The sequence below is a fragment of the Ipomoea triloba genome, chromosome 13 (genome assembly GCF_003576645.1).
Source record: "Ipomoea triloba cultivar NCNSP0323 chromosome 13, ASM357664v1".
Classification (NCBI taxonomy): Eukaryota; Viridiplantae; Streptophyta; class Magnoliopsida; order Solanales; family Convolvulaceae; genus Ipomoea; species Ipomoea triloba.
Window position 1 is genome coordinate 20,454,708 of NC_044928.1, and position 27,765 is coordinate 20,482,472.

General features: G+C 33.9%; 3 protein-coding genes across 3 annotated transcripts; 1 reads left to right on the forward strand and 2 right to left on the reverse strand.

The window, feature by feature from the left end:
* Positions 1–643: 643 nt before the first annotated feature.
* LOC116001032 (transcription termination factor MTEF1, chloroplastic-like) lies at positions 644–1,877 on the reverse strand. The gene has a single exon (XM_031240939.1). The coding sequence runs from the start codon at positions 1,809–1,811 to the stop codon at positions 822–824; it is 990 nt and encodes a 329-aa protein (XP_031096799.1). The 5' UTR covers positions 1,812–1,877; the 3' UTR covers positions 644–821.
* A 13,210-nt stretch (positions 1,878–15,087) lies between these two features.
* Positions 15,088–22,428, reverse strand: LOC116002978 (ankyrin repeat-containing protein BDA1-like). Its single transcript, XM_031243166.1, has 2 exons — positions 21,783–22,428; positions 15,088–16,065 (listed from the first exon to the last, which is right to left on the reverse strand). The coding sequence occupies exons 1-2, from the start codon at positions 22,395–22,397 to the stop codon at positions 15,262–15,264; spliced, it is 1,419 nt and encodes a 472-aa protein (XP_031099026.1). The 5' UTR covers positions 22,398–22,428; the 3' UTR covers positions 15,088–15,261.
* Positions 22,429–25,481: 3,053 nt separating this feature from the next.
* On the forward strand, positions 25,482–27,270 carry LOC116000909. The gene is made up of 2 exons (XM_031240779.1): positions 25,482–25,670; positions 26,777–27,270. Exons 1-2 carry the CDS (start codon positions 25,601–25,603, stop codon positions 27,007–27,009), a joined length of 303 nt encoding a protein of 100 aa, XP_031096639.1. The 5' UTR covers positions 25,482–25,600; the 3' UTR covers positions 27,010–27,270.
* The last annotated feature ends 495 nt before the right edge of the window (positions 27,271–27,765 follow it).

Below are 27,765 nucleotides of genomic sequence, written 5' to 3' on the forward strand. Positions count from 1 at the left end.
TTAATGGTCCAAAGAATCCCCATTTTCTCAAGATAAAACACTTTCAGAGTTACAGTGATGAACAAAGTACCTTGAGTCAAGGATGCAGGCTGTATCCCATCAAGTTTTGGTGAAACGATGCTACAATCTTGGAGGCAGGAAGATAATGGCAATTGTTTTAATTGTTTAGGTAACATACACTGTATAGCAGAAGGGGAATGCCATAGAATTGGAGGGGAAGGAAAACACTGTCAAGCCTTACTGCCTTAGATGGCAAAGTGAATGCTTAAGAATACAGATACATGTATATCAGAAATACCATCTCATACAGATGATCAGATAATTTCAAAGACATTGCTGGTATTGTATAGAAATTTTTATACATCTTACAAACAAAATGGTATGCTATCAATTATCCTAGCAATATGTAGTTTGATGTTGATCATCACTAAATTGCCCCGTTGTAAGTTGTAACAATGCAGTTCAGTTGATTATAGATAATAGGATCAGGCGTCATAAGTTCAGCAGAAAACTCTTGCACACTTAAGGATTGAAGTTTGCCCATCAAATAGTTGTTTGATGATTAAAAAAAATTATTGAAGGCACAACAGAACTTATTAAGGTTTAATCAAACTACTAACATCAGCATGCTAACAGTAAGAAAGATCATAGAATTATACATACCCCATTATAAATTTTGCATATTAAATTATCATACACACGAGACGATTAACTACAATTAAATCAACATTCCAACAGACAATGATACATGGATAGAGCTTAGATTAAGAAAATCATTCATATATTTAAACTAACAAATGGAGAAGCAATTTTGTCTTTTATCAAGTCACACTATCATCAATTTTGGTGCACCAAAAGGGAGAGGTTCTCACTGGTATAGACGAACTACAACACACCTCCAACCTGTCCCAAAATCGCACCTCGGATAACTTCAACATCAAGGGCAATGATAAACACACCCCTTTCTCCACACAAATCAGATGCCTGGGTTTTATCCTATTTTCTAAGCTAAAAGAAAAGTATTGTGGGAAATCCAACAGTTCCTTCAACTCCCTCCCCATATCCACCAAAAAATATTTGGATTTCGGCTCAAAATTCTCCTCTATACTATAGCAGAACAACGAAGGGAATCTCCTGAACATTACCGTGGCTTCTCGTTTCGAAAACCCTAGTTTCTGGAAGTAATCGAGCCGGGGTATAAATTTGGTCTCCACGGAACAGGAAAGCAGAGTCGCGCACTTGCTAACATCCTCGATTCCAACCGCACTTTGCAGGAAATAGAGAGCCGGACGGAGCTGCTCCTCCACGCTGCGGGTGAGCAGCCGCGGCCGGCGGCGAATCACGGCGGGAAGATGCCGGCCCTCCACCCTAGCCTCACGGAGCAGAAAGGTAACCGCGGGACGAAGAGTAAGCTGGAGAGAGGCGGTGAGGATTTCCGGGCACATGTGCAACACGCGCCGAATTTCTTGAATATTAAGGTGGAGATTGTGCAAGAAATCAACGACGGATTTGAATTGGGGGAGTGAGGCCGAGACGAGCAGAGGATGGGAAGTGAGGCAATGGAAGGAGTCTATGCCAAGGGAATCCAAGTAGAAGAGGTTTTCTTGAAGCTGGGGATTCAAAGATTTGGGATTTGGAGGGAGAGAAATGGCGGAGGAAGAAGGCGGTGCAGGAGGGAGGCGTAGGAGTTTGGGCGGTGGGGCGGGAAGTTGGGGTTTGAGAAGAGTGGCGTTGGGGGAGATGGTGGAAGAGAGGTAGAGACTCTGAGGCATGGAGGCGGTGGTTACATTGCTCCTTTGATGGAAGGTCATGGGAATGGCGGAAAAGGATAAGAAGGGAAAGGAGATTACATTGCCCTTTTGGATGACTCTCTACTCATCACTATCATAGAACTAGAGGCCATATATATACACTAGTATTTTTACCCGTGCGTTGCACGGAATGAATTTGTTATAATATTTTAAGAAATATTTGAATTGATATACAATTATATAAATTATAACATCGAATATGAGTATGAATAAGTGTATAAATGCAATTATAGTATGAGTCTTCCTTGCATGTAACAAATATCACAAAAATTCAGTGTTCTAAAATAAGTGTATAAATGCAATAGGTAAATAATTTACATTATTGCATCATATTCATTAATTTAATTACTTGTCGGTTAGTTATTGCAAGATCTTGAGGTACACTTATATTTTGATATTCAGTAAGTATAACTATATTAGAGAAAAAATTTACATGGGAGTAATGAGATAATCAGTTGAGTAATTGTTGGTTGACCGTAGAGCGTTGTGTTGGAGGAAGAAGATGATATATAGTGAAGATGATATTGCCCTTCACTATATATCATCTTCTTCCTTCAACACGTTGATATTCTCTGGACAAATAACTGTTGGAAAAAAATTAGCATAAAATGGCATTTTACTGGCAATATTGTGGTACAAATATATGTGGGGTCCACTTTCGATTTGGGTCGGGTCAAAGTGGATTCGTGTTCTTCGTAGTTAGACGAAAAGATTGATATATTGTACGCTCAAAACTGATAATGGGTGAATGAGAAATTGGTTCTCAAAGTTGACCCATTTGAGTTAGAAAAATATAGAAAAAAATCTTTCAAGTAACTTTTGTTCCACATTGGTTTGAGAAGTGGTTTGCACCACTACTTATACAAGAGTTTTTCTAAGGCTTATTGAATTGTATAGCATAGAGGCTCTCTCTCGCATGCAAGGGGGGAAGGGTGCAAATGAAATCCTAAAATGAACTTAAAAAGGCTTGACTCATGCACCGACACCTGCATGCACGAATATATATTAAGCACCATACCATAATACAAGTTAAAACTGATGATATTGTTTTTATTAATAGTATAGATTGCATTGCAAAGAAATATATATACTGAATTATTACCATTAGTAATTCTAGTCTAGAATTGTATTACGAATAGGAACGTAGGGAAGAATATATTTTATTAGGAATTCTATTTTAGTTTACAATTGTATTAGGGATAGGAATTGTATTACCATATTTTACAATATTACGCAAACCAGAATATTATAGGTCTGTTTTGGGCGGGAAGTTAAAACTGAGGATATTGTTTTTATTAATAGTATAGATTGCATTGCAGAGAAATATATATACTGAATTATTACCATTAGTAATTCTAGTCTAGAATTGTATTACGAATAGGAACGTAGGGAAGAATATATTTTATTAGGAATTCTATTTTAGTTTACAATTGTATTAGGGATAGGAATTTTATTACCATATTTTACAATATTACGCAAACCATAATATTATAGGTCTGTTTTGGGCAGGAAGTTAAAACTGAGGATATTGTTTTTATTAATAGTATAGATTGCATTGCAGAGAAATATATATACTGAATTATTACCATTAGTAATTCTAGTCTAGAATCGTATTACGAATATGAACGTAGGGAAGAATATATTTTATTAGGAATTCTATTTTAATTTACAATTGTATTAGGGATAGGAACTGTATTACAATATTTTATAATATTACGCAAACCATAATATTATAGGTCTGTTTTGGGCGGGAAGTTAAAACTGAGGATATTGTTTTTATTAATAGTATAGATTGCATTGCAGAGAAATATATATACTGAATTATTACCATTAGTAATTCTAGCCTAGAATTGTACTACGAATAGGAACGTAGGGAATAATATATTTTATTAGGAATTCTATTTTAATTTACAATTGTATTAGGGATAGGAACTGTATTACCATATTTTACGCAAACCATAATATTATAGGTCTGTTTTGGGCGGGATGTTAAAACTGAGGATATTGTTTTTATTAATAGTATATATATATATATATATATATATATATATATATATATATATATATATATATATATTGTAGTTTCATTCTGTTTCAACTACAGTTTCATTTAACATTATACATATATTAATGTTATTACAATGAGATCTGTTATTTAATTTCATTTTATACACACTGTAGTATTATTACAACATCACTAATTTATAATTCTAATTTAGCTACGACTTTATTGGACAATATACACTCAAATATATGAAACTGTTATTCAATTTCATTTTATAAATGCTGCAGTTTCATTTCAACACAACTAAAGTATCATTTCAATTCAATTACAGTTTCATTTTAGATAGACTGTAATTTTATTTTTTTCTGAATACACCAAAAATACGAGAATTGTTAAAATTTAATAGCTGTCGTTCCTTTACTTAAAGAAACATCGCCGTTTTCGGGCTGTGTGGACCATGGTCCACCGTATAACAATCGTGATTATAATTAGGGGTGTGCATTCGGTTAACCGAACCGTTTTAACCGAAATTTTAAAACCTTTAACCGTTAACCGAACCGAAGTATGTGTTACCGAATTAACCGAACCGAAAATTTTTTCGGTTAACCGATTAACCGAAATTTTTTAACCTAAAATATAAAATTCTAAAAATAACACCTAAAATAATAAATCCAATTAAAATAAAATACAAATCATCCATAACTTCAAATATTCAAACATCCATAACTTCAAATCTTCAATCTAATTAGTATTTAGTATTTATATTTAATTATTTATCTATATATATAAAAATTCGGTTAACCGTTCGGTTAATTCGGTTAAGCAACCTTCCGAACCGAATTAACCGTTAACCGAAATTTCAAGATTCCTTTAACCATTAACCGAACCGAATTTTCGGTTCGGTTAATGGTTAACCGAAATTTTTCGGTTCGGTCGGTTAACCGAAAAATTTCGGTGAATTGCACACCCCTAATTATAATGGGTGGGCAGTGGCGGGGATGATCAAGCGTCTCCGTGGGCCGAGTTGTGTATGGGCTATTGATTTCGGGAAAATTATAACAAATTATTTGTAGACCATGATCCAAAACGACATTCAAATTATATATTTTCAGGTAACATATTATCTGCATTCAATTAATAAATTACGTACGTGTAAATAAATTGAAGACACATAATATATTAACTACAAACACATAATATATTAATTACAGACACATAATATGATAACTGTAATCACATAATAAATATGTTAGATGCATATTATGTATATACAGTTAGTATACTATGTGTTTGCAGTTAATATATTATGTGCTTGTAGTTAATACATGGGAAAGATATAATTTTTAGTTTATCAATTGTTCCATGTTAGCGATTTTAGTCTATAACTTTTTACCGTTGCAATATACACCCCTAAGTCTTCAAAAAAGTTACAATTTTAACCCATAGAGCAACAAAACTATCAAACTTTATTAAAATATTATGTAATAAATGGGTATTTTAGTACATTTGAATGTTTCTTCTTTAATTTTAATCTTGTTTAGTCATCGATATTTCATTTGTAAAATACTTTTAACATGGTCATGTAGGGAAACATAAGGACGATGTGCCACAATTGAAAAAGAAAAAATGTAGGGAAAAATGTTGTCAAATCTCTATTTTGCATATGAAATACCAAAAGTGACAATGTTATAAAGAACAAAGATAATAAAATTTTAAAAGAATTTTTTGCACTTTTAGTCCCACAACTATGGTGTCACTTGCAGGATTGGTCCACGACTTTCAAATTTTGCAATTTTGGTCCATGACTATTATTTTTCTTGCAAAAATAGTCCATTTTCAGTCAACTTCTCACCGGAAAAAAATTCCGACGAATTTTTCAGCATTTTTTCGCCGGAAAAAAATCGGCAGCTTTTCCGTAAATTTTTCACCGAAAAAAAATTCCCTTTCAAGTAGGATTAAAATAGACAATTCTAAAAAACTAATTAAAGTTAAAATTAATTCATTTCTAAAAACATACGTAGCCAATTCAATCTTAGTAAAATTAAGTACAAATTTAAAATTATTTTTACTTTAAATATAATTTTGAATTTTTACATTAAATTATGCAAAGATGATAACCACCAAGCTACCTTTGAACAAAATAAGTAGTATTCTCTTCCACAATTAATGATTAGATCCAACTATACACTGCAGCAATTTGATATAGAACCGTGTTGTGTTTCTCTACCAACAAATGTTGTTCAGTAACTTAATTTAAAGTACAAATTCAAAATTATATTTAAAGTAAAAATAATTTAAATTTCAAATAAAAATAAAAATAATTTTTAATTTGTACTTAATTTTACTAAGATTAAATTGGCTACATATGTTTTTAGAAATGAATTAGTTTTAACTTTAATTAGTTACCAAAATCAAATTAACTATACATATGTTTTTTAGAAATGAATTAATTTTAACTTTAATTAGTTTTTTAGAATTTTCCATTTTAATCCTACTTGAAAGAGATTTTTTTTTTCGTGAAAAATTAACGGAAAAACTACCGTTTTTTTTCCGGCGAAAAAGTGCCGGAAGATTCGCAGGATTTTTTTTCCGGCGAGAAGTTGACTGAAAAAGAACCATTTTTGCAACAAAAACAATAGTCGTGGACCAAAATTGCAAAGTTTGAAAATCGTGGACCAATCTTGCAAGTGACATCATAGTCGTGGGACTAAAAGTGCAAAAAATTCAATTTTAAAATATCATATACTAAGTAAAATTTTAATAGAGTTTAATAACTTTGTTGTTCTAGATGTTAAAAATGTAACTTTTTTAAAGAGCTAGGTGTATATTGTCATGGTAAAACTTAAGGATTAAAATCACTCACAATGAACAATTAATGGACTAACATTGCATTTTTCTCTTAATATATTATGTGCCTTCAATTTTTTACAGATACATAATCTATTAATGGAATGTATATAATATATTAATTGCAGATACATAATTTTTAAATCAGGATCCATAATGCAAGGTAAACCCTAGTCCATGGTATAACAATTGGAAGGCAAAAACTTGTGTGAGACCGTCTCACCGTGAGACGGGTCGGGTCGGGTCGGGTCAAGATGTAATGTAATACTTATATGCACAAATGTCATACTTATATGCTCAAATGTAATACTAATCGTGAATAAAATTTTTGCTACTTATATGGGTAAATGTAATACTTTTAAGGAAAAATACAATACTTTTACATTTCGATTAAAAAGTGTTACATTTTCCCTCAAAAGTATTATATTTTCCCTTACAAGTAAGGGACACATGTCAACATTACTTATTATGAAAAATGTAATACTTTTTCTCTTATAAGTAACAAAATTTGTATTCTTGATTAGTATTATATTTGAGCATATAAGTATGACATTTGCACATATGAGTATGACATTTGCATGGTGCTTCGAACCGACCCGACCCGTCTCACGAACAAGGATCCGTGAGACGGTCTCACACAAGTGTGACCCCAACTGGAATTGGCAAATTATGCTGTGGAACCGAGCCTATGTTCACAAATTTAGAACTCTATGTTCACAATTTTAGAACTTTATATTCACAATTTTATATCGCAATATACACAATTACATTACTCAATATTCACAATTTTTGGACTATATATTCACAATTTTGTTATATAGATTCAAAAATTGTGTTATACTATTGAACATAGAGTTATAAAATTATGAACATAGAGTTATGAAATTGTGAATGTAGAGCTATGAAATTGTGAACATGAAGTTATAAAACTATGAATATGGAGCTGTGAAATTGTGAACATGGAGCTATGAAATTATGAACATAAGTTATGAAATTGTAAACATGGATCCAGATCCACCTTACAAGGTGGACCGGTCCATGGCATAACTGATCAGAATTTGGATGAATTTCTGGACCCTTAATCCGTATCAAATTTTTAGAAAATTCGTCGAATATTTTAAAATTCAACCACATCGGATATATCTTGTTTGAAACTATCGGATTTCATAATTAGGATTTAGGGCTTCCATCAATATCTAAAGTCATGAGTCATTTAAAGGATATATGAAATTGAAAATTTCATGATATAAAAAAATTAAGGGTCATTTAAGAAACATATCAAAATAAAATTTTTACAGAATATATAAAAAATCAAATGTCATTTAAGGGATATATCAAATAGGAAATTTTGAAAATTATTTTAAAAAATTAAGGGCCATATAAGGGACATATCAAATTGAAAATCTCACATATTATATAAAATATCAAAGGTTATTTAAGGGACATATCAAACTAAAAATTGTACATATTAAATATGATATAAAAAACTAAGGGTCATTTAAGGGACATATGAACACTAAGGGTCATTTAAGAGACATATAAACACTGAAAATTTTATAGATTATATAAAAAATCAGCTCCACAAAACTCAAACCCACCTCATTTCATATGTGTGTGTAACCGGGTGTCAGTAGACCACAAGTTTTGGCATAAGGGATTTTACTTAATAGACTTATATAGACATATCAACATTCAAATTTTCACATAGTATATCAAAGAATTATGGGCTTGATTTAATAGACATATAAAAAAAAAATCACATATTACATCAAATGAACAATAGATATTTCATAGAAATATAGAACATGGAACATATTGGAGTATATTACAAAAAAAAAAAAAAAAAGGAGGAATAAGGTTCAAATTGGCTACTGAACGTAACTTAAAAGTGCAATTAAGCCACTGAACCAAAAAAAGTACAATTAGGCCACTAAACCATCCAAATGTATGCAATTTCACCTGATAGCAGGTTACCATCCATTTAATCAGGTTACTTGATTACATGGACGATGAATTTACATTTTAAAATAATTTTTAATAATAAACTATTAAAATAAAAAAATTAAAATAATTTTAAAAATTAAACTAAAACACACACACACCATAATAAAGTAAAAGTTGTTTTACTAAAGAAGTGGAGTTTCCGTAAATAATAATAATAATAATAATAATAATAATAATAATAATAATAATAATAATAAATAAATAAATAAATAAAAATAAATAAATAAATAAATAAATTAATTAATTAATTAAATTTGATTCATCCACGTATTCCCTATCAAGGTGGGAAAGGGTATTATTAAGGGGGGAGAGGGTGGCCGCATGTGTGTGTTTTTATTTTTATTTTTTAATAGTTTATTATTAAAAATTATTTTAAAATGCTAACTCACCGTCCATGTAGGCAATCATACATTTGGAGTGTTTAGTGACCTAATTGCACTTTTTTGGTTCAATGGTGTAGTTGCACTTTCAAGTTACGTTCAGTGGCCAACTTGAGCCTTATTCCAAAAAAAAAATAAAACTATAAAATTAATGTTTTCTTAATTACTTCGTTTCTCCAATAAATTCCGAAGAAGCAAGGACTTTGGATTCCACATACAAGTAATGCAAGTTATAACCTATGGGCTTCCACCACCAGTTACTAGATCACCAAGAATGGGTCACCGAAGTTTGTGAGCTACAAATTGTAATAATATTTCAGATATTCAGAGAAGAGAGTCTCAAATTAAACTCAGACAACTGAGAGTCGAGAACTTAGGCAACTGAGATGAGAGATCAGAAAAGAGAGTTTGATAAGTGAGAAGAGGGTTGAGAGACCTCAATTGAGAAGAGAGAATTAGAGAAATGAGAATTGAGTATTAGGACTCTATATATGTAGTTGTGTTATATTATGAGTCTCTGTCCCAGTCTATTTATGATTCCTTAGTATATATATCTATGTAACCTGAACATGCATTCTCTGTTTTTGAATATACAATCACAATAGTTCTCATCTGATATCAGTCGCTAGGGTTTCTCCATGGGATTCAATGGCTGATCACGACGGATTTGTGAATTCCTCTGAACGAATCGTCTCAAATGTCGCTACCGGTTTTACGGTCTCTACTACTGTGTCTTCTCTCTCCGCTGCTCACCACTTTGTGAGTATTAAACTCGATCACTGCAACTATTTGTTCTGGCGAACACAGATGATCCCTTTCCTTTGCAGTCATGATTTAATGGGGTTCGTCGACGGCTTGTATCCCTCTCCGGCTGCTACTCTTCCACCGGCGACTGCCGATGCTCCACCGCAGCCGAATCCCGCCCATGCCGTCTGGGTGCGCCGTGACCAAGCCCTATTGTCGATGCTGGTCTCGTCACTGTCCGAGGAGGTCATCTCCATCGCTGTCGGCCTTCACACGTCGCAAGAGCTTTGGGAGGATATCGAGCAGTCGTTGGCGTCGACGTCCCATTCCAAGCAGCTTAGTTAGCTTAGTCAGCTGCATAGTCTCCCGCAAGGCGACTCATCTACCATTGATTACCACGGTCGTGCTCAACTCATCGTGAAAGATCTCTCGCTTGCCGATCGGAAGGTTTCTCTCGAAGAACAGAATCTGTGTATTTTCTGGGGATTAGGTCCGGAGTATCGATCTGTTACCGCCTCTCTTACTGTTCGTGGGCGTCCTGTTACGATTAGTGAGCTCGCGGATTTGCTTGGAGCCTAGGAGTTCATCGCCGGCGACGAATATGTGGCTGTCCAGCCATCGGCGACGGCATTTGCTGCTCAGCGTGGGGGACAGCGTGGGCGAGGCGGTGGTCACGCGGCTGGTGGCGGTGATCGATCAGGCGGTGTCACTAGTTCGCACCAGCGTGGTCACGGTGGTCGACCGTGGCGAGGAGGTTCCGGCCGGCAGCAACAGCAGCATCGCGGGGGAGGCCGAGGGCCTGGCAAGCAGCAGCAGCTCCAGTGTCAGATATGTTCTAGCTACGGTCATTCTGTTTTTTCATGCTATAGATTGCCACAAGGCTTTAATCCGCAGGCCCATTTTGTGTATCAAGGAGAGCCTTCGCAGTCCAATCCATCCTCTCACACCTGGTTTCCTGACACGGGTGCTACGCATCATGCCACCCCTGACATAGCTGCTCTCTCCAGTTTAGATGCTTATGGTGGTAGTGACACTTTACGTGTCGGTGACGGTACGCATTTATCTATTAGTAATGTTGGTCATGCTTCTCTTTCTGTTCCTTCCAGGACTCTTAGTTTGTCTAATATCTTGCATGTTCCCAATTTATCTGCTTCTTTATTATCTGTGCAACGTTTTGCGTCAGATAATGATAAGCACTATTTTTATATTTAATTTAAATTAATTCTTATAATAAATTAGTTTTATTTATTTTACATTATATTTATTTTAAGTCTTATTTTATATTTTATAATAATATGATAATTAGTTAAATAATTAGGCTTAATGGACCTATTAATAAGAATTGGACTTAATTGATTATTTGAGCTAATTATATATTTTACTTTGTTTTATTAGTTAGCCCATTTTCAATACTTTTAATTTATTTTAATAGTTTTAGTTGTTCAGTAGTGCAACCCATTTTTAATTCTAATTTACCTTTGTTTTCTTTTCCTTTTTTGTTTTGTTTTTAGAAGTTACGTACGTGACTTAATTTCTAATGAATAGCAGCAGCCCAAGTTTTAATTAATTTACCTTTTTGTTTATTGTTTTGAGCTTTGAACGTAACAATCAAATTGCGAAGACCAATTCCGCGAACTGCTGCTGCTACGTAAGATGAGCGACGAATTCGGCTGCTGCGTGCGGACAAGGGACGATTTCGGCTGCTGCATGCGACGCGTGGCAACTAATGTGATTTCGGCTCCGCAAACTTCTCCTACGAATGAACGGACCAAACTGAGCCAACTTTAATATAAATAGGAATGTTTTTCTTTTCAGTATCAATCAAGTTTTTCGTAGAATAATTTTATTCATTTTGTAAAGACTTCCTACGATGTCCTGCTGAGTTCTTAATTTTTCAATTCGATGATTATTGAAGTTTGATTCTACAAGACCAGTAAGCTTTATTTAGCCTAAATTATTCTTTGCACTTTGTTATCTATATATCTTCTGTTATATTCATATATATGAATTATTGCTTGATGAATTGTTGCAATAGGGCCCATTGTTCAATTGTCAAGTTATTAATTTGCTAGTTAGAACCTTGAATCCGTAATTGTTTAAGTGTTCTGATGTTGGTAGCAAATAGCACAATTTGATTATAACTGATTTTCAGTTTGTGTTATGAAGATATATAGTCTAGCTTAAATGAACCGAGCTTATGAGTTTATTGGCTAGGATTGGTAGTCTTTCTAATTCGATAATGCTGTTAGTAAATTAAATCCTAAGAGCTTGTTTAGGGTTGTTTATTAGCTAGGGAAGTAATTAAAGAGCTTGTTTTAATTACCGACGAAGTAAGGAAAGACAGGTTGTTAAAGCTTGTTAATAACCATAACCAATCTAGTAAAGAGTAAAGTTAGTTTGGCTTGCATATCAATATCTGTCTTGTTAGAATTAAACTGATATTATTCCTTGGGTTGGATACCATTTGCCATTGACATTTTCTTGATAATTATTTGCTATTTGAAATTATTTTCCATTTTCCATTTTATTATTGCTATTTAAGTTTCGATTCTCATTTCATTATTTATTAAATCTATTGCTAAAGATAAGTCTAACCAATCTCTGTGGGTACGATCTTACTCGTCACTATTACAATTCTTAAGAGTAAGTATTTATTATTTGTTGGTTTCGACACCCATCAGATAATAAGGTCTTTTTTGAGTTTCACCCTTCGTTTTTTGTTGTGAAGGATATTCAGACCAAGGAAATCCTTCTCCGGGGCAATAGTTCTGGTGGGCTCTATACCCTGCCCGTGCCTGCTTTCCTCTCTGCTCGTGCTTCGGCCTCTACATGGCACGATCGTTTATGTCATCCACATCAACGTGTTCTTAGTCGTGTCTTACAGTCTTATTCGGTTAGTCAGTCAAATAAGTCCGTCTCTAGTTTATGTTCTGCGTGTCAAATGGGTAAATCTACGCGTTTCCCATTGCCACGAGTTGAGTCTCTTAGTTCGAATGTACTTGATTTAGTTTATACTGATATTTGGGGACTTGCTCCTATACTGTCCCTCTGATGGTTATCGTTATTTTGTGTTGTTTGTGGATGACTATTCTCGTTTTACTTGGTATTTTCCTATGAAATTGAAGTTCGAGTGAGTTCCAATGGACGAGTGAGCTCATTCTACTTCCACCTTCTTCCGCTAGACGAGATTCACGTGCAGACCAACGACGAACTCGGCGCTTTCAAAATGAAATGGACTTTGGGAATACGACATCAACAAGGCGATGTAATTATTGTAAGGCACGAACTCATGCTTCAAACCAGTGCCCAGTGTTAAATTATCACTCGTAGGGTATATTTTTTTATTTAATTGCAAACATTGTATCACAAATTTGCAGTTTGATAATAATCTAATCCACTTTATATATTTATCTTATTATAACTCAATTTTTTTCTTTTTAGTCATTAACAAATCCAAAATATATTTGTTTAATTAACTAATCATTAATATAATAATTACAATAAAAATAATTAGTTTAATTAAATAATTAAGAAATCATGAATATATTTGTTTTTTTATTTATAAAAAATAAATTTTTCATGATTACTTTAAAGTTGCAAATGGAACATCATTTATATCACATAATCCCAGCAAACTTGATAGTCAACATGGTAAGGGTTTTCAGAAATTTATTTTTGATACATTAAAACAAATTTATTTTTGATACATTAAAACAAATAGCAACCATCAGACTTCAGTTCTCGCCCTTGTGTATTCTAAGTAGGCCTGGGCATTTCGGTTCGGTTCGGTTATGGACCGAAAAACCGATCGGTCCCAAATGTGCAGAAACCGATCGGTTCGGTTCGGTTAAAAACCGAACCGAACCGAAAACCGATCGTTTTTTTTTTTTTTTTTTTTTATATAAAAAATATATATATATATTTGGGAATATATTAGATTAATAGATTATTAGGCAAACCCTAAGGCAGTCCAGTCCACGACAGAGCAGTCCACGACAGAGCAGTTCTCGGCTTCACGCACGCAGCTCTCCGACTCCGACCTCACGCACGTCGCAACTCTCACGCAAATCTCCGACTCTGAAGTCTGACCTCTCTTCATCTCCGACCGGCTGGTGCTGGTCAGCTTCTAAAGTCTCTTGATGGCGGAGGTAAACTTTCCTTAGTCTTTTTCTAGTTAATATCCTATAGCTTACCGCCTTGACTTACGCATAATGTTCTTGATTTTAGGCCTTTAGGATATGATTTTGATGTTTTAGTTTTTCATTTGTAGTTTTTAATTGTTCATTTGTTCTTGTTCTAGGATTTTGAAATTTTTTAAATTTTTTCATTTTGATTTAGGGTTCTTGATCTTGTCAGAAATGGCACGTGATATCCTTGCAATTCCAGTTTCTAGTGTTGCATCTGAGTCTGCTTTAAGCACTTCAGGCCGTATTTTAGACCAATACCGGAGTTCTTTGACACCGTATATGGTAGAGGCATTGATTTTGACACAAGATTGGTTACGGTCTTCACTCCAATCTGATGCAACTGTAAGCCTCGTTCAAATATTAGAAGAAACTGAGTTTATGGATTTGCTTGCTGAAGGTAAGTGACAATTCTAATTTCTATATTTTATTATGAATTTATGTATAGTATATACTAATACTAATGTACTATATTACTTTATGCTTTAATCTTTTATTATTTATCTTGTTTTTTTTTCCTTTTGTTTTGTTGTACAGAGATCCGCAAATCAGCAGGGCAACATCATGATATTGATATGTGATGATGGATGAACAACTGAACAAGATATAACTTTGAACTTTATGTTTGAACTTTATTTTGGTGTTAAACTTTGGAAAACTTATTTGAACTTTGAATTGTTATTTTGGTGTTAAACTTTGGATATGTTGATTGTATTTGAAACTTTGAATTGTTATGTTTGTATTATCGTATTAGACTTTTGATTTGGGATATGTTATGTTTCAAGTTTGTAATATTTGAAGTTTGGGATATTAGTAGTATGTTTGAACTTTTATTTGCTATTTCGTTATCTAATGTTTAGATTTTGGATATTGATTATGTGAATATGTATTATTTGGTAGTATGTTCAAAAACATAGGAAATGTTCACATTCAAGGGTCTAAAACCGAACCGAAATAAAACCGAATCGAAACCGAACCGTTTTAAACCGAACCGAAACCGAACCGAATGCTAATGTTAAACCGAATGGTTTAATTTTTTCAAAACCGAAAAACCGAAACCGAAACCGAAAAAACCGAACCGAAAACCGAAATGCCCACCCCTAATTCTAAGATATGTATTTACTTGTATTTTGATTTTTTTTTTTAAATAAGTAAGAAGGTTCATTCTCATTACAGAAAAATCAATCGAGTTAGGCTCTTTTCCCTGATTGGAGAACCATCCCAATCTCTCCCTGTTTGGAAACCATGTTTGGCACACTCCCCGGTGAGTAATTGATTCGTGATCTTCACTGGCATTTGGGTTTATCTTTATTGCCGTCCTTAGTGGTTAGGGCAGGTGAGCGGAGCACGGTCTTTATCTGCAGGTTGAAATTAGAAAGCTTCTGCGACAGATCTCTGGATATCTTAACCTTCCGCGACTGATCTCTGTTAGCCATCCGCGACCGTACTCTTAATGTGCGAACATTAAGATGTACAATTAAAACCACAGCAAACATGCCGTAAATAAATTCCGATATCACTAAAGGTAGTTTATGCTTTTCTAATATGTATTCCAGCACTGTGATGTAGCTAACCGACATGGCTAGCAATGTTAAGTGTAACATACCGCTCCCTAGATCAAAGGGGAGTACGAATAGTATCAATGCTAAAGAGAGGTTCAACGCCAATGTGTTAAGAGGCACAAACACATTGAACAGGCTGCCACGGGTTGACATAGACAATCCGAAGAAACTACTGTCCGAAGCGATTTGGGTGGTTGTTGTATGATCGGGAGTTGCGGGCGCGATGCCAGTAGGGGGTTGGAGGACGACTTGGTAGGCGGCGGTGGCCACGAGCGTGGCCACAACTAACATCATGTTGCGCTTGTCCATGGACATGCCGCTGTGCGCGCGAACAATAATACGGATGGTTGTTTGCACAAATGTCTCTTGGGACATGAAGAATGTGCGGCGATGTTCCTTTGATATGTCTTCTTTCTCTTGTTTGATCTCCACTATCTTGTTGCTGCAGCCTTGTCCTCTCTCGGTGGGGGTATGTCCTTGCTTGTTTTCTTTGGTTAGAGACACAAACCCCTTTAGTATTCTCATAACCTGCATATATATATATGCATTCATGTGCATTTAATACAAAAATAATGTACTTTTAGTATATTAAAAATGTATATTGCATTCATGGTCCACACAGCCACGTGGACCATGGTCCACACAATAATTTACCCCCCCCGGTTGAGTAGTACTGTTGAACCAAAGGGTCTATTGAGCCCGTTGAGTAGTACAATTAAGGTTCTTAAGTTTAAAAGGTTAAGATGCGTCATTTTATAGCTTAAGGTGCGTAGTTTTATAGCTTAAGGTGCGTCACTTTTTAGTTTAAAATGCATTAGTTTAATACTTAGTGTGCGTATGTTTAAAGGTTAAGGTGCCTTGTTTTATAACTTAAATGTGCAACTTTTATTTTTATTTTTTGAAACAAAGTTAGTTTTATAGTTTAAGGTGCATCAGTTCGAGCCAATTAATCATATTAATCCAGTTTCAAGGAAGTGCAATTTTTTTAAAAAAAAACTCCTTATTTTAGCCGTTGATCCAATCTAGATTAACGGCTCAAATCTCACCACATGTTTCACTTGAGAGACTCTTCTCACGTGAATCATCACTTCTCTATATATAAAAACTAAGGCTATCTAAAATAAATGTATCCTTATGCATGCGCATGCATGCAATTCAATGAAAAACGTTAAATGGTGTATATGCACATGCACATATATATCGCACATAATTAAGCTAGTGTTACAATAATCACAATGTAAAATTACCATTACTAAAACATGAAATGTTATAACTAGTGTCATCTAGCTAGTCACTGCTAGAGAATTGTTAATTTTCAAACCTTTTTCGATTACACAAAAAAGTGGACCAAAATTTTTAATGTGATATTATATTGGTGTGTATTCCGTCAAAACTAACTTATATTTTGAAAGGTTGTTTTAGTTATATAAAGAGTTAATAACCAAAACCGGGATATCGAAATTAATTATTAATTTAGTCATCGACTATAATTATTGGCTAATTAAGTTCTAAACTATAAATACCCTACTCAATTTAATTAGTTCTCCGTTATTGTTCCGACTACCATTCCACATGGCCTTTACTTTCCTGATTCAAATGTGTGCAAGTTTTGGTTTGTGGTTTTGTATGGTTGATAGTCCATAGTGAACTAGTTGTGACATAAGACAAAAGGGGAGGTTGTGGGTTTACTTTAATCTCCTCCCTACAATGAAAGAGGCAATTGTGGATTTGTAAGGATGCGAAAGAGATAATTAAAAAAAAAAGCGAAAAGAGTCTTTAATTTGCAACCCCCTAATTGTTTTTGAGGTAAAAATAGAGTGGGTGAGACAAAATTCGTAGAAGCGCAGTTAAGATTTACTTTCAAATTTATAGTTAAATGACTTAAATCTTTGATGGGGTATTCATTTCTCTAAGGCAAAGCTCTAGAAGTTGCAAAAAAAAAAAGAAAAAAAAAAGCTAAGAATGTAAAAAGCCTTTGAGTACTGCTGACTCTGACCTAAAATCTGTTCATAGCTACTTTCTCAACCTACTGAAGCACAACGAGTCACTGAGGCTCAAACTCACTCCCATCATCCATGTGAGAATGTTAATCGGGACACTGGATGCCACTTGACCACAAGGTCTTTGGCATGAAATGAGAGTCTTATGTTATAAACTTGTTCACAATGAAAAGGGACTTTGGGTAATGAGGAAAAGTTGGATGAAAAGACTAGTGCATCATTTGAGTCCATCTTGTATATGTTATATGCTTATATGACCCTTTTCGTTAGACCATTTTTAGCCAAGACCTTATTAGAGCCAACAAGAGTGAATTGGACTTGGCGTCTCCAGACTGAGAAATTTGAGGTAGTGAGTTTAATGGGAAGGTTGGTAGGAGCATTAAGTTGAATAATTTGGTCGGTAGATGCAGAAGACGACCTAGAGGCCATTGATAAAGATTGATAGAGGGAATGAGGAAGAAAAAAAAAACTTCATAGGAGATTCAGGCTCTTGATACCATATTAGAGTATAAGCTGATTGTAAGTTGTATTCAATACTAAAAGGTTAACCCACTATAAATAGTGTACAAAGGAGAAGGAATAGTGAGAAGTTACTACTAAGCTAGTCTATAGGAATGGAAATAGAGCTAACAAACTATCAAGGAGAATATTAGCCACATATAGGCTTAACAAACCTTTAGACAAAAAATCTTGTGTTTAAGCTTGAGTGGTGAGGACCCATTTTCATGAATTTTTAATGTGGAAGTGCTGCCCATATGAGAGTGTGTCTTGTTCTTCATAGTTTTTGGTTAAGAAAGATATATTCCATATTTACTCAACCTTGGATATACTCAAGATTTTTTTGGGTGTTGATCATTTGTAACTCTTGACTTTGTCTTGATAGAATGCTTTGGAAATCATTTGTTAGCTCCTCAGTCTTATCCATTCTAATTGCTTGAGGCTAGGACAAGCAATGGTTTAAGTGTGTGTGCAGTTGATAACACTTATTTTTTTACTATATTTTACCCCTTACTTTATTCCATTTTGTGCATATAATTATATTATTATGGTGTGTTAAGTTGGGAAATTGGACTAATCAATGCATCTTTGCTTATAGTTTTAGCTAATTGCACAATGAAGGGAAAAGGAATCATTTAGGAGCGAACTTAACCAATTAAAGAGTTGAAAAGTGCATATGAAGGAAGCAAAATGTCATTATAATTTATAAAGCAACTCGGGAAGAAATTGTGTGAAATTGGGTGAAATAGAGACGTGGCAGTACATTTCAAGCATGATTACGGGCGTCGTTACACTCGTGAAAGAGGCCTTCGCTGGTCATGAGCATTGACATGCCTGTGACGCTACTGTTTTCACAGACGGGCTACAACATGCCTGTGTCGTTGCCCGTGTGCTTGCCTCTATTGAGAGATTTAATATGTAATTTCCAGATCTGGAAAGGGAGTGAGAGAGATTCGATAGTAGCGAGTAGCGAGTAGAGAGTAGAGAGAATTCAAACCATAGACTAAGAAAACACTTTTCTTTCTTCTAAAAAGATGGATTCATATGATTTGAAGATCCATCACCAAAAAGGGTTTTAAAATCATTTCCATTTTGAAGATAAGTCTATTTGTTGTTTTCATCTTTATTGTTTTTATGATGATGTCTTTCCTTTATGTCTTTACTTTATTTGCTATGATTATGAGTAAGTAATCCTTTAGAGTTGGGGCGAGGATGATATGAGATTCCAATGCCTATTTGATATCTATTGCATGAAAGGGGAAAACCCCAAACCACAGTTTCTAATGTTGTGGATATTTTGTGTATTCTTGTGTTAAAGTGTGGTGCACAACATTCTTAGCACTAATCTTGTAGGGAACTAAATCAAAACGAAAGTTTAGATTGATATTCTCATAGCCCCCTCTTGCAACCCCCTTTAATCTTCAATGAAAGCATGTAGAGAATTTAGAGATTTAGATTGCTTTGAGCTTCACTGTAGGGAGTTTATGCATTACGAAAGTGAGGCAATCATGTCTTTAATTTAGGCTTACATTGACCACGGAAGTGGCTTGTAATCCCAGAATATGTACTGGTGATCTTGGAACCCAATTAAAGTAGTGTTTTGTATCCCCTTAATCCTTAGGCATAGTATTAGAATCGCATGTTTCCACACCCTAAATCCTTCCTTATGATTTTGAATAGTTATTTGTGATTGTTTGTTTAATGACTTTAATCCCCTAATATTGATCATGCTTATCTTTCGGGCTTGTTTCTTTGACCTTTTGTCTAGTCTTGCTCCTTCAAAGATCACACCAAAAACTCCACCCCGAGAGGACAACAAAAAACTAAATTCGTAATTCACTTTCTACTAGGATCACAATCTGACGACTTGTGGCCATTTTTACCATAGGTGAAGCATTTTCTGTGAACCTTGTTCTTGAAAATGCCCCCCTTTAGACTGAGTTTTAATTTGCTTGTCCTTCTGGGTCTTTTTGGAGCTTTTATCGTGTTTCACAACGTTGGCCTTAGTGCTACTTGGGAAGGGACCCTTCCAATCATTCTTTATGTTGCCCTCATAAATTTTGAGTCAGAGGATCAACTACTCTAGGTTCATTTCCTTTCACTTGTGCTTAAGGTAATTCTTGAAGTCTTTCTAACTTGGAGGCTATGGATGCCACTTGGAAAGCTTCACTCACCACCATGCCTTTGTCACAGATCTTGTTGAAGATTATTTGCATTTCTTCAACTTGACTTAGAACCAATGTTGCAAAAATCGCGCCTAGGCGCTAAGCGGCGGCCGACCACCTAGAAAATCACCGAAATCGATGATTTATGCGGCCGGTTGCCGATGTGCCCTAGGCGACCGACGATTAGCTATTGTTGCATTTTTTAAAGTGGGTTATTTCGCTAAAAAAAGTCATTTTGAGAGAAATAATCATAAATCATTCAAATCGGTCGCAAACCCAAAAATGTATAAAACAAAATTCAAAGTCAGCTACTCTAACATTGATACTTTGTGAGTTGTGACTTTGTAGAATTGTGTTTTTATTCTTTAGACTTTTATACAATTTATTACAATTCTAGTTGTTTTTTTAGGTTATTTAATATTTTAGTATTAACTATTAAAGTATTAAATAGTTTATAATTATCAAATCTTTATAAATTAAAAATTAAATAAAAAAGGGCATCCAAGGAACGCCTAGTAATTTTTATAACCTTGCTTAGAACGGTTCTTGGAATCAATCATTTTAAAGTCAAAGAATCAACCGACTACAGATTTCTTTGCATCGATATCCTCTCTTTTGTACTTGTGATACAAGGTTTCCCACAACACTTTGTTTGTTCCATGTTTGTAGTATATATCTTATTGTGCATCATGCAACCCGTTGAGAACGTAGTTTCGGCAAAGGAAATCCGAATGCTTGCAAGCTTGCATATCACTCACGGATTATACATTTTTCTCTTGTTCCTTTAACTCAGGAGCACTCTTAGTGAAGTGCCTTGCCAAGCCAAGAGTTGTCAGGTAAAATAGCATCTTTAATTTTGTTGTCACCTCTTGAAGTTTGATTCGTTGAATTAACTTCTCCGACTTTTCAACCTAGCCACTTAGTACCGACAGAGGTACCTGCATCGTAGGGATATACCCTTGGATGCTACCATCAGTCTATGAATCAAGGTTCACCAATGTTTTGGAATGTGCAACTTCATTGTTGCTTAGATCATTGTTGTTCACATTGTCGTCCCCATTGGTATTTAATTCAGGAGTTTTCTATTTCCAGGGAAGAAATTAAACAAGGAAATAATGTTTTAAGCTTGTAGGAATCTAAGTCTGAAAAACAAGCACAAATGAAAAGGTTTAGGAATTCAAGTTCAAGTCATGTAATAATTACATTTTCTTTAAAACTTTATTTGCTACCTCCTAAAGGTACTAGGAGCGTTATAACCTAGGTTTCTTAGGATAAAATGAACTTTAACTTATAGTTTGAGCACTCAAATTAATAAGTCTGGTGAGCTAGAAAAAAGAAGCACTAAGAAGATTTTATGAAGGTTGGGAGAGGTTTTCTGGAAGTTTATGAGAGAGTAGAATGAAAACAAAAATTTTCCGAGACTTCTTTCAAATGCTCTCCCTAATTTTTATAGGATATTAGGAAGTACTTAGTGATAATCGCATTTAAAATTGAATTTGAATTTAAAATTTTATAACTCCCGGCCGTGTTCTTTATAGAGTGTCTAAAATATAAAGAATTTTAGGTACATAAATAATGTTACCTCAGTTTGATGATCAGTGTTCTTATTAGCCAAATCCATCAAATTGTTGCCATCAATATCATGCTTGTCCAACACAGAATTCTGTCCAGTCCTGCACACCCACCCAAACAGCACTTTAAAAGCATCAACACGCTTTGAAGCCACCGCAATATGCAAGGGGGTTTTGCCTTCAACCGTCACGTCAGTAACGGCTTCAGGGCATGCCTCAAGAAAATCAATCAACAGATCCACTTTCTTCTTCACATCATCATTCTCGTCGTTACCCATAACGGAGACCAAGGAGTGCATCGGCGTTATCTTTCTCCTCCCCGCCACTCGAATCAGCCCACTCTCCAACTCTATCATCTCCCTTGCGGTTTCCAGATGTCCGTTTTGCAGAGCCAGGTGTAACGGGCTTAGGCCCTCACAATTCAGCTTCCTGGAAAAAGACGGCATTAAGCTCATCATTTCCGCCGCGAAAATGGTGTTGCCATGTGACGCGGCGACGTGCAGCGGCGTGTGTGCAAATGGGGTGTCCTCGATTTCTTTGAGGATGTTTGGGTTTTCGGGGATTATTGTTTCGTACAGAATATCTACGTTGTTTTCTTTGGCTGCAGTTTCCAAAACGGACAACATTTTCTTTTTTTGTGACTCCGAAATGGTTAACATTTTTATGAGTGCAAAGACCAAAGACCAAAGCTCTGCTCTGCTCTTACTGGCAATATATAGGTGGACGACACACTCACATATTATATTCGTTAAGTACATTTTAAGTAAATAATATATTCTCTAACCCTTTTGAAATAAGTTTCAAAACTATTCATTTAGAAATAGTTAATTACCCAAATGTTCCTGGACTAAAAGATCAATGTTTGAAATTTGATAGCCGAATGGGGGATTATGTTTAAAGTGGGAAGATTTCTTATGTCTCCCACCTTACACATTGCTTATCAAAGAAATTTACATTCAAGTATGTAGACATCCAGGTACGTAGTTAAAATTTCTGTAATCTAATTTGTAATTAATATGATTCATTACGTAAAGATGTAGTACGTGTGTGTATGCGTGTGTATTTGCAATATTGACATTATTGTTCTAATATAGACATTATATATTGAAGTATTATATAAGTTATTTACTGAAATATAAATATAAATCTATAAATCATCATCATCATCATCATCATCTAGCTAAAATCTAAATGAATATAAGATTTTAATATAGAGTACTAATATTGGGCATCTATTTTTGCACATCGCGCATGGAAAAGACAAATTATTATGTGGACCATGATCTAAATAGCTGTGTGGATTATAAATGTAATATACATTTTTAATATACTAAAATGATATTATTTGTGTACTGAATGTACATTATTTGGTAATATATAAAAAATCATGTACTTTCAAATAATGTATTTTACGTATACAAATAATGTACTTTTAATATATTAAAAATGTATTTTTTATTTAAGATTCACACAAATGTGTGGATCATGGTCCATAGAATAATGATGGCATAGAAAATACCAGTTAAAGAAATAAAAATGAAAAAAAATACTATTATATGACCCTTATTTTTAGTCAATATATTAATTCAATCAACATTAGAAATTTATGCCAAGGACCTTGTAGTCCAGTGGCATCAAACCCTTCCCTTTCAATAGGTTAAGAAAGTAGTTATGAACAGATACTGCATTGTAATAGAATTAGTACGTTAGAAATTTATTTATTTTTAAATGATGAGTTATGAGTATCTTCTTTTTAGAAATCTCCAACTAACAATACTTTTAAGCTTGTATATTTTTGCTATTACATTCTCTACTTCAACTTATTCAATCATATATATTAATTACTTATTAGCTGCAATTGAATCTATGATTCTATGAACTATAAGAACTAGCAAGCTTCTATGTTATTTTCAACGAAATCTCTCTTCTTCTTTTTTTTTTTTCCACCTTTTGTTCATTTTGCATTGAAATTAAAGTTATGAACAAGAATACTTTATGTACATTTTAAGTAAATAATATATTCTTTAAGCCTTCTGAAATAAGTTTCAAAAATATAGGAACAACTAAAACGACTTTGAGTACATTGCAATTCAAAAACACATTCTCTAAGCTTTTTGAAGCAAACCTAAAATAGACCATTCATGTAAGAAATTGAAGTTATCCATAAAGGTATTAATTTTTCTTTTTCTATTATGTTATATGACTTGGTCAATGAAGAAACATACATACATATATATTGCCCTGGGAGAGTTTTGGTGAAAGCATGCTTCTGCGTGAAAATGAGAACGAATCTAATCTATACATCTAGGTAGATCATTGGTTCAGTAGTTTTATCGTGGACCCACAAAACTTTGTGGACTATGGTCTAAAAACGGCACTGTTTCTTTAAGTAAAGAAACGATTACCATAACATCTTAATGGAGTTCCGCAAATGAAACTATAGTTTATCTCAAATGATACGGCCTCATATTTGTTTGTATATCAAAATGAAATTGTAGTTATATCGAAATAAAATTTTAGTTGTGTTGAAAGGCAACTGCAGTGTATACAAAATGAAACTGAATAACATTTTCATCACATATTTGAGTACAATGTATATTATCCAATGAAACTGTAATTATACCGAAATGATATTATAGTTGTGTTGTAATGAAACTATAGTGTATATAAAATGAAACTGAATAACAGTTTCATATATTTGAGTGTATAATGTTGAATGAAACTGTAGTTATATCGAAATGAATCTGTAATTGTGTTGAAAGAAAACTGCAATGTATATAAAATGAAACTGAATAACAGTTTCACATATTTGAGTGTATATTGTCCAATGAAACTGTAGTTATATCGAAATAATATTGTAGTTGTGTTGTAATGAAACTATAGTGTATATAAAATGAATTGAAACTGAATAACAGTTTCACATATTTGAGTGTATAATGTCGAATGAAATTGTAGTTATATCTAAAAGACACCATAGTTATATAAAAAAGAAACTTTAGTTGTGGTGAAAGGAAACTGTAGTGTATATAAAATGAAACTGAATATGTTAAACTAATATAGAGCTACTTTGCTCATAACGGCGCAGACAGATGCCGTTTCTTTTCATTTAAAGAAACGACACCGTTTTGGACTATGGTCCACAATGCTTTGGGAACCATGGTCCACGGTATAATTTGTCTTAATGTTTATGATTGGTCTTATCATTTTATAAGCCCGGGACAAAATAAAAATAAGACCCTTAATATATGAAATTAAAGGATTGTATGCGTTAATTGCAAATAATTAAATAATAATTTTAAATTTTTGTATATAAATTTTTATTTAATAAAACATTTTAGAATGGTCTTGGGGTAGTGTTCTTTCAAACTGTGGGCCCTATATGAAGTTTAATTATAAATTAATTCAACGTTCGTTGATATATATATATATATATAGACATGTATTCAAATGAGGACACATACATTATGGTGGACTATGAGGACAAATCTTGTTCATTGATTTTGAAAAATTAATGGTGTAGATTAATTATAATTTTAGATGATGTTTGTCTAAAAAAGGCGTGTTTTGAGTTAGATTAAGGGGATGAGGGTAGTTTTGTCTATTGTAGAGTGTGTTTTAATTATGGTAGGCTTGTTTTACGGTTGTTTTACGATTCGTATTCCTTTTTCAGTTTTCTACGATTCTTCTTCATCCCAGCCCCTGTCTTCTTCCTCGCAGCCCCGGTCTCATCGACGGTCTCTCTTCCTTCTTTTATTGCAGTCAACTTCTCGTCGACGTTGGCGGTTGAAGAGTAGTACTCGGTGATGTTGAGTTCATCCTAGAAGGCGGCATGCTTATGTTGTCAATGGCGGAGCGAGGAGGGTCGCGACCAGGCAAACGGGCTGGAGGTTCCAATGGTGGTAAGTTTCCTGCTATTTCCTTAATTCAAAGTTCTTGTAGGTGCTGCCAATGTATATACATAAGATATATATTCTCCTTGTGCCAATGTACATCGCATGCATTTTGCTAGATTTTTTCCATCTGGTGAGGAAATTTGTTTTTGCATTTGTTGGGGTGCTTTTGTTTAGTTTATAATTTGATGTATATAAATTACTTTTCCTATATGCTGATAATTATTTTTATCGAATGAGATTTTCTACATTCTATCTTGACTTTTAGATGCAATAATTTGTTAGGGGTGCTTTTGTTTAGTTTATAATTTGATGTATATAAATTACTTTTCATTTACTACTGTATAATTCAAGAGAGAGATTGCTTGTGTTTGCAGTGTTGTTAGGTTTCAAATAACTGGCAATTTTCATTCTATATGTTGTTAAATGTTAACTGTGTATGTAAAAGAATCATATTATTGTTGATCAACTAAACTTTGTTTTGAAACAGTAAAGTAATTGATTATGGTTTTGATTTCATTATTATTTGTTGTCTTTAATTTGGCTTGGGTTTAATATTCAAAACCAAAATATATTATTTGTGCTTAAAAAGATTAAAAATGATTCAAACAAATAGGCTAGATAGTATCTGATTGTGGTAGTTTTAAGTTGTAGATTAATTTCATGTTAGGTTGTATTTATTGGTATTATAATAGTTTGGTATTGAATAGTTTAGTATGTTATAATATTATTTAAATGTGTGCTACGGTGATGATTATCTTGATTTTCGTAGGTTGATTTTTGTATGTTATAATTATGTATGCCGTTCATATTATGTTGTGTGCCATGTATTTATCATGTGTGTGCCCTGCTCGAAGATGTTGTGTGCCATGCTTTTGTAAGTTTATATTTGTTAGCTGTTTCAATCATGCACATTTCTTATCTGAATGTATCGACTATTTTCCTTTTGTTTTTTTTTAGTTTTCCTGGTTTCCTTTTTTTTTTTTTTTGTTGTGTACTGTTTTTTTGTACGCCAATTGGTGTTTTTGTTGTATGCCACAGTTTGTTATTATGTATGCCATTTTGGGTCGCATTGTGTGCTACTGTTGATTATTATATGTGCTTCTTGGTGGCAGCAAAAAGGCACAGTGATGCACTTGTTGTGGGGTGTTCGTCTCATATTTCTAATGAGGACGACAATTTTGTCGATGGGCTGGGAGATCCTATGTGCGATGCTCCAGATACTGAATTAACTACAGAGGAATTGAGAAGGTGTCTCCTTTGTCTACCACCAAAGATTGTTGGTTTTGTGCACTATATTGACATCACCATTTTGATTTTGTTGTCGTTTCCCATGGCAGTCCCCTAGAAGTGGATCAAGTATAACTTTTTTTTTTTGTCATTGTTGTTTTTCCATATTAATCACTTAATTGTGTCCGGTTTACATTTCGTGCACACGAGTTTGCACTTTGCACTGTATGGCACACGTTATATACTGTTATGGCACATGTTATAAACGGGTGTGGCACACGTTTGCACTTGAGAACTCTATTTCACGCGTGGAATTTATTCCCCCCGTCTGTCTTGTATGACACACAATATATGCTCGATTGTCGCACAATATTTTCAACTTTGGCACACGATATCTCCAATTTTGAGCAAATTAACACACATAGGTGAACATTATATCCCGAAAAACAAAAATGCTTAGGTCATTGTCAATTTTACGCTACAAATGGTCAAACATTTTCAAATTGTAGGACTATCAACATTTTTCTAATCACTCATTAATGCTCTTTTATCATGTCTAATTAAAATTTGTAGTTTAGAATCACCCTGAACTAAAGCGTCAATGAAGACTTACATTTAGTCTTTAAAACTATGCCATGTGTTCCCTTTGTTATTATTCTGTTTTTTTTTTCTTTGGTTTAAGTGGACACAACAAAATCAAAATAAGCTATACTTGGTTAAATTTCGTTCCATTTATTTGTGCTCATTGTGTGCCATTCTTGGGAACATACAAAATACTTCAATTCAATGTCTTCGTCTCGGTTCTTCCTCATGGTGCTGCATCGAACATCAAATCTTACCGTGGCTACGCATTGTTTGTAAAACTAAACACCTT